Genomic DNA, 7,810 nt, shown 5'->3' on the forward strand with positions numbered 1-7,810 from the left:
TCCTGTGGCTTTCTTACAGCTTTATCAACTTTGAATGTAAGTTGTTCTCCATTAAAACTCAGCTTCATCGTTCCCCTGGCGGACGTCGATGACCGTGCTGGTTGTGGATAAGAATGACCTTTCATTAATATTCTATGAATGGTTGTTCTATCTTTGTGAATCTTTTTAATAATGGTGAATATTTTTAAGAAGAAAATCAATTACATATTTTAAACGACATAAATAAGTGGAAAATTATAATAGTATAATCTTCCTCTTATAATTATTAATAGGGTCAAATTAGTCAAAAAAATATAAATTTAATGATGCTAATTAAAAGTAATTTGATCTTATCCTATTCAAATTTCAAGGACATTTTGTATGTACAATTTTTGTTAATTTATCTTTATTCTTTAATTTTTTAGTTTTTTTATAGAATTGAAATAAAATCATCAAATAAAACGAAACAATTGAATCACTCATTAACTAAATTAATTGTAAGTTTCATTCTTCAATTATTTAAACCCCATAAATTAAAGATATATTATATTGTCAAAAAAATTGAAGAATGATTTTTTTCAAAATAAAAACATAACTTTAAAATGAAATAAGAATACTATAGCATAGATGGGTAGTGATAAAATGCAAACTATAAATATTGTACAAAGTACAGACTATGATCTGGACCGTTAAAAAATGTAAACAGATGACAAAATAACAACAAAAAATGTCAACATAATTTCAACAAAACATCAATCGTTAACTTTGTGTTGACATTTTTTGTTGCTATTATTTTCATTTTTTGTTGCTATTATTTTATTATCTGTTGATATTTTTTAATAGTTCAGATCATACTTTGAAGTTTGTATAATATTTAGAATTTGCCCTAGTTGTTATATGTTATAGTAGGTATAAATAAAACTCCACCATTGATTTGCTGCAAATAAAATATACGTACCATTACTTTATCAATTAATAAAATTTCATTTGGTTTTACCGATTTAAAACGATCCAATATATAAACAGTTTTAAAGGCCAAACAGGACCAGTAAAAAAGCCGGTTCATGGCTGAACTGATCAAACCGACCGATTCAGTCCGATTTTAAAACAATGCTCAATACTAATATATTTTTTCTAACGAAAATAAAAAATAAAGACAAAAAGCTAAATTAAGCCCAGTAAAGGGGCAAATACTAACTTGGAAACTCAATAAAATTACTGTAAGAGAAACATAAGCCGCCATAAATTAGAAAACCAGCTTCCTACCTAGTAAACTGTAATAGTTATGCTGCAGAAGAAGATAGTATTCTAACAATTATAAGACAAAAATGAAAAATTGGAATTCATGTCAGATGCCATCATTACCACACAAGTAGTGAAATTTGGGAATGTCATATATGGTGAAGGCATGCGCAACATGTCATATTACTGATGAATTGAAAGCCTCCCAGCTTCTATGATCTATACCGGTCTGATTCTATCGAGTTGCGTAGTTCTTGGATCCAAGGTAGATAGGATTTGGGGCATCGACATGCCACCAGATACCACGATTTCTGCATAAAGAAAACGAATACTACATTGGACCACACTTTCAACCCATATCCTCAAATCTATATTATGCATACAAAAGTTACTAGATAAAGAGACACCAAGAAAAGGTTTCACAGATATAGAAAAAGACAAGTCTGGAACGACCTCGGAGAAGGGAAGGAGACATGCATAATCAAACATTCAAAGATTTGAAATAAACAATGTAACCCTGTACTGCCCACCAGCCCCCTAAACCTTCTTCTCCTAACAAAATATTTTCCGACACTTTAAGATTTATATCTTTTCTTTTAATCTTTCTGCCAAACCAACAGTCGGTAAAGGCAAAAAAATGCAGCTACAGAACTACCTCATTATGATACTAAAATAGTTGCAAACATATCTTACCAATTCCTTCTCTTACAGACAAATTCGGTCTAATAATATCTTTAGCATTGACCAGGAATATATCACCAATGTAAAGATGGTTCGTTGGGACATACACACAGCAGAGCTCTTCATCTCCTGAATAACTCTGGCATGAAAAGAAAAATTATACTAATAGTTAAATAAGATAATAAAAATATATATAGAAGTAAAATCAGCCTTCATTTGCAAATACACCAACACATCAGATTGTCATTCTCAATTATTAACATTGATCAAGATAACCCACTATAATATATTAATAGAGATAATAGTTGCTTTCAAACTAGGCTATATGTCCAAGCTTTAATAGTTAACCACGACAATCAAACAAATAGCTGCAGATGCAGATTATTGAACAGACTTATCAAGTCATCTACATATTTTGTTCAAGGTTTATAGTGTATCTGATACCGACCAACCTCATCCTTGGAAGGGTGGGAAGGTTTACGGATGGCGAAGAGTGATTGATTACAGTGGTTTGGACGTTAGATCAGTTTGTTAATGGGCATTGGATGGTGTTGCAGACCTTGATGAAGATGGGATGAAAGCTTTGGACGTTAGAAGCAGCCATTATTGTCAATCACCAATGGTGGGACGTTCGAGCAGCCGCAACAAAGAAGATAAGGTGCTGGGAGTGTAATGATGTGATCCATTGATGTTAGAGAAGGGTTTTTATCTTTTCAAGTTTATGTTTGTACAAAGGCAGCCATGGCCTTTAGTGAAGGAAAAATTTATTAGTAATACTTCTCAGTTGCAACAATCATTACATTTCATACACAAGTAACACAACCAAAACAATATTTATCTTCACCGAATTTCCCTCTTAACGGTATCAAGAAGTATCAGGAAGGTGGAGCAAAAAGTACATATGCAAGGAAGGTTATCAACTTTATGAAGATTAATGCATCAAAAGTTTGACAAGATAAAGACTCTGGGTTATGCACTTAATATGTGCAGGTGGAAAACTACCTAGCCATGATTTTGAGAACATCTCTTTTCATCAATTAATTATCAAAGTGACCATAATGCAACACAATATTACAGCTCCACTTCCACAGCCTAGGTAGATCATCCAGTGTGCAAAAGAACCCAAATTTAAGGGACTGACAGGACCAAGTCCAGTGATATAAATCCAAGTGCCAGATAATAATAAGCTAAGAAATGACAGACATGGCAAACCTGGAGTGTGAGAGATGAAGTGATGAACCCAAATGCATATTCACCAATACGTGGATGCCTTATTATAGCCACTTCTTTGAAAGCCCGTGTGTTCTGATCTGCAATAGTAATTGTCTAACAAACTCAGAATCCATACCTGGCAAAAACTTGTTCAAGAGCCTAAAACATGAAAAAAACAAGTGCACCTGGAGATATGGCAGCACTAATTTGCTTCGAGGCATTGTAAATATGACGAATGAATGGCATGCGCTTAATAAACCACTCTCCAAGGCTCAAAACAGAAGCCCCCAACCATGATGACATAAATACTCCAACCAAGAAAATAAAAGTAATGGAAGTCACAAATCCCAAACCTAAACCAACAGAATATACAGTGTTAGTGCCATAAAAATTATCCAAAAGGAACATTTAAAATGTAGGATTTAACTAGCAAAGATAATCCATTGAAAATTAACCATACTAGCATGAACTTAAAATATCCACATGTAAAAAAAATCCGTTATATGAAACATAGATTTAATTTATACTTCTTTTGAATTATAGAAATTTTACTTCTATGCTTGTTTTCTCTCTTTTTTCCCACAGAAGACAATATTATGATTTATGATATCATTCTATTTGTTAACTGATAGTGCACAGTGTTGTTAGGGTCGCGGGGCGCTCCGAGGCGATGAGGGGGGACCCCGGGTCGCGGGGCGATGGGGCGACGGGGCGAGAGACCCACGAATCGGGGCGCCAGAATAGCCGAATGATGATTATATTGGTGTCTATTTTATAAGTTTGTTGCTTGAATGTTTATCACATCAAATAAATCTACATACATCATTACTCCATATTAAAAAAGAATATTAAACGAAAAATATAAATTTTTAAACAACATTAACATAACTAAATAACTGAATTTTATTATAAAAAATTATCAAAATTCCAAAAAAGTTGCAAAACATAAAATAATTAATTAAATAATATGTGTAGGATTTTATAATCTTATCATTCAAGATAATTTGGATTTAAATTTTTTTATTTTTTGTTTGATGTAATAGATCAGGGCAATTTTTATAAAGAGGCTATAATTTGGGTGTCAAGTTATATCTATGATGAGCCTCAAATTAACTATAGTATTAAAATATTTAGTTATTAATTTGATCATTTCATTTTAATAGAATTAAAAAATTGAAGTGGAGGAGGTAACCTATGCATCGGTGCATGTGTGTATATATCTAGATAATAATGATTGACAATAGCTCACTACTATTCAACTAAGTGGGTGAATTTATTTTATGTTAAGGCCACGTGCAATAGCTCACTTCCCAAAGCATACCTACCCCTCTTCTCCCCTCCCATTAACACAAATTCTGCAATTCCCAATTGAAACCTAAAAATGGAGCACTCATTTACCGACGACCACCACGAATCGGGGCGACTCAGACGACCCAGGCGCTCCACGGCGACCCAGACGACCCAGGCGCGCCCCACCGTCGCTCCATGGATCTCGCACCGCCCCGCCGCATCGGAGCGATGTCGGTCTCGACCCTTGCGACCCGCGACCCAGGCGCGCTCGGGGCGCAATTTTAACAACACTGATAGTGCACAATTTTTTAAGCCATATAATAATTCACTACCTATTTGTGGACATTAAGTGAAAGTTCAGCATGCTTACCAAATATATCAATTCCAAGTTGAGCATAAATAGGGGAGAAAAATCCATCCACGAAATGAATGAACCACCATGTTACATAGAAAGTAATAGCTATTGGTAGAAGGATAACACTGCAAAATGACAAAGCAGGTGCATATAACATGTGGGCAGATGAGCAACAATTCGTTTCAGGTGCAAAAGTAGAACAAAACTTTACTATCCTTGGAGTAGCATTTTCCAAAATCTGAGGCAATACACACAAAGTTACAAACAAGAAGCAGTAGTTTTCTCATGGAGTGGACCATTTCAAAAGTTAAAACTACACATTCTTTATTCAAATACAGGATAGCTTAAAACCTCAATTAAAGCTTGATGTTTGAATGATTCATGAGAGAAACCTTGCATTGATTAAGCATAAAAGATATTTGTTGTGTTTCTCCCAACCAACAACAAACCACAAGACATGCCTACAGCTTTATGTATATATGGCATAAATACACACCCCGGCGTGTTGATAACTTTGCCAACATATTTAACGGGTGCAACTGACTGAAAAGTTATACAAACAGAACAGCAGACACATAAACTAATGAAAAGTAAATGTTGGTGAAACTATTCTGTTAGGGACAGATTATTACATACATATTTATTTGTTGAGGACAGATATATCAATCTTCTTTCCTCTGTAACATTGCAGAAGTGGTGTGTAGCTCAAAGTATATTAAAAATTGAAAAACAGTCATAACAGTATAACACAGTTCCAAGAAAATTGAGATAGTCCGAACTTATTGATCAATGGATGATACAAAAATTAGAGACACATAGGCTTCATATCTGGAATCGCATGGGAATCCTACAACCAAGTATCGCTGATCTATCTTGTTCTTTTAATTTTCGTGGCTCGAAAGAATTAAAATGTGTAATAGATTATAGACTCTTACAGGACTGTATATTATAAATAAGTTTATTTTTTAAAGAAGACCTCTTCTAACACAACTTACTACATTAAGAATGAGGCTGGTCAAGCCCTTCCACAAAAGCACTAAACTCTCTATAAAGCATGCAAGTTGCAAATATTTTGTGACGTACCAGGCAAAAATCCAAAAGCTACTAACAAGCTAGATCACACATGGAAAGAGATTGTACAAGCCTTTCCTCAAAACCAATGAACTTTCTGAAGGCATGCAAATAGTTTATGATATACCAAAAATCCCTGAGTGAGGTATCAGTTATTGGTAACTAGAGTGGTTCAAAAGATGCAAATAGAACTTTCGCACTAATACCATGTACTCCATAATTTACGGAGGTAATAACTATTATGCCTAAATATATCGCAGGTCTATGCAATGGAGAACCAGCTGAAGAGATCAGAGATCACCAAACATATTAACAGACCCACTGAAATAATTATGCCAAAGAGAAAAAAATATAACAGTAGTCAAATCAAAAAGATCCTACATGTATTATACTCCACATCTTAAGCTAAGAATTGTAAGGACCATGTAGCATAAATATGTGCTCACCATCCAGTCATGAACTTCTTCGAAGCCCAGCTCCTCACAACTTTGTAAAATGTCTGCATTGTTACAAAGATGAAGAATTATGTTTTCGTTGATACAAAGCTTAAGCAACTTATCTAAAATCAGCACAAAATTGGGTTTTCATCAACAAAGGAACAACACAATATGTTTGCATGAATTATATGATGATCAAGCTCAACAAAATTTCTTTGCATGCACAGATCATTATCAGCTTGGACTTGGAGATGGGGTGAGGGGTGGGTTGCAAGCTGACTAAAGTGGCACCTCTCCACTACACAAAAAGAAACAGAAGGGCCACAACCGATATGCATGTGCCTTGTTTCTCATCCAAAAACAGCCTCCGCCTCACCCTTATTATCTCTATCGCAATACAAGCCTTCTGCACGAGTGGCATAATCCAGAGGAACAATGGCAATTTACAGATAATTCTCTGTAAAAGGTTTGGAATTGCTAGAATAGAAGGATAATCGAATTCTTGATTTTCGTTTTCCTTGTGGTGCAAAGCTCATCACATCACAATTACTCATCAGTTGTTTCCTCACTAGAAGAATTACTGAACCACTCTTAATTGCTAACTAAACATAACTAACAATTCATATATGTGCAATTAAAGAAACAAATAGCGATAAACCATACACTCTTCCAATACAACAAAAAAAAGAGAAAAAGAAAAAAGGTGGTAAATTGAAGTCCTAAAACCCTAAAACGGAAAAAAGAAAAAGAAAGGAAACAATAAATATAAGTGCAGAAAATACCTCACGGCCAGAATGATGGTGGGAGGAGGAAGCGGAGGCGGGGGAGGGGCCGTCGTCATCGAGGCGGCGGCCAACAGAATCAGCTACCGGAATTAGAAGCTCGCGATCTCTGTCTCTGCCGCCGCCCATCACGCTGAGAGATTTTTCATCTCCCATCACACACAGTCATTGAAGACTCCCACAGTCTTAAGAGATTCAGTGCTCTGCTTCTCTCTCTCTAGAAATTGAGCATGAGCATTATGGGTTATGGGGATGTAGATTAGGCATAAAATTGATGAAACCAATAATAGAGCCAAACAATTATAGTAGTAATTGGCTGTTAATCACAAGAACTCGACGGAGAATTCAACGATTGTTGACAATTCAACTCTAGCCCAACCACAGCTCTTTTACGCTAATACTACTATTTCATTCTTCCAAAAAAAAAACAAAATTGTAAGATTAAGCAATGGACTCCAGCAAGAATGTGATAATAACAGTACTTTTTAATGCTACGCTTATAAGGCCATCCACAACGCTGTTCCTATACTGTTCCTTAAACCACTATTTAAGGGCACCACTGTACTTTTTTACTCCATTCCTTAACTAAGGAACGGAACCTGCAATCCTTCGTTCCTTAACCGTTCCTTAAATTACTATTCATTTAATTTCATTTTTTTTATTTCCAACTCAATTCAATTTAAATAAACAGACTTTATTAAAAAACACACAACATTAAAAAAAATTACAACTTAAACTTAAAAAAATAAAAAGCACACAAT

At 34.8% G+C, this 7,810-nt stretch overlaps 1 protein-coding gene across 1 annotated transcript; it reads right to left on the reverse strand.

Annotated features, from left to right (window-relative positions):
* Nucleotides 1-1,144: 1,144 nt before the first annotated feature.
* On the reverse strand, nt 1,145-7,478 carry LOC121788724 (protein LIKE COV 1-like). The gene is made up of 7 exons (XM_042187341.1): nt 7,050-7,478; nt 6,277-6,329; nt 4,775-4,884; nt 3,300-3,467; nt 3,115-3,212; nt 1,915-2,041; nt 1,145-1,532 (listed from the first exon to the last, which is right to left on the reverse strand). The coding sequence occupies exons 1-7, from the start codon at nt 7,203-7,205 to the stop codon at nt 1,441-1,443; spliced, it is 804 nt and encodes a 267-aa protein (XP_042043275.1). The 5' UTR covers nt 7,206-7,478; the 3' UTR covers nt 1,145-1,440.
* Nucleotides 7,479-7,810: the final 332 nt, after the last annotated feature.

Source organism: Salvia splendens, unplaced genomic scaffold (assembly GCF_004379255.2).
Source record: "Salvia splendens isolate huo1 unplaced genomic scaffold, SspV2 ctg1127, whole genome shotgun sequence".
Classification (NCBI taxonomy): domain Eukaryota; kingdom Viridiplantae; phylum Streptophyta; class Magnoliopsida; order Lamiales; family Lamiaceae; genus Salvia; species Salvia splendens.

Bases quoted from the DNA above. Each gene is read 5' to 3' on its own strand.
- LOC121788724 (XM_042187341.1), bottom strand. From the start codon at position 7,205: ATGGGAGATGAAAAATCTCTCAGCGTGATGGGCGGCGGCAGAGACAGA. The intron at 3,468-4,774 runs GTAAGCATGCTG...CTGTTGGTTTAG, and splicing joins ACTTGGAATTGATATATTTG to GTTTGGGATTTGTGACTTCC. The intron at 1,533-1,914 runs GTAAGATATGTT...TTCTTTATGCAG, and splicing joins GTCTGTAAGAGAAGGAATTG to AAATCGTGGTATCTGGTGGC.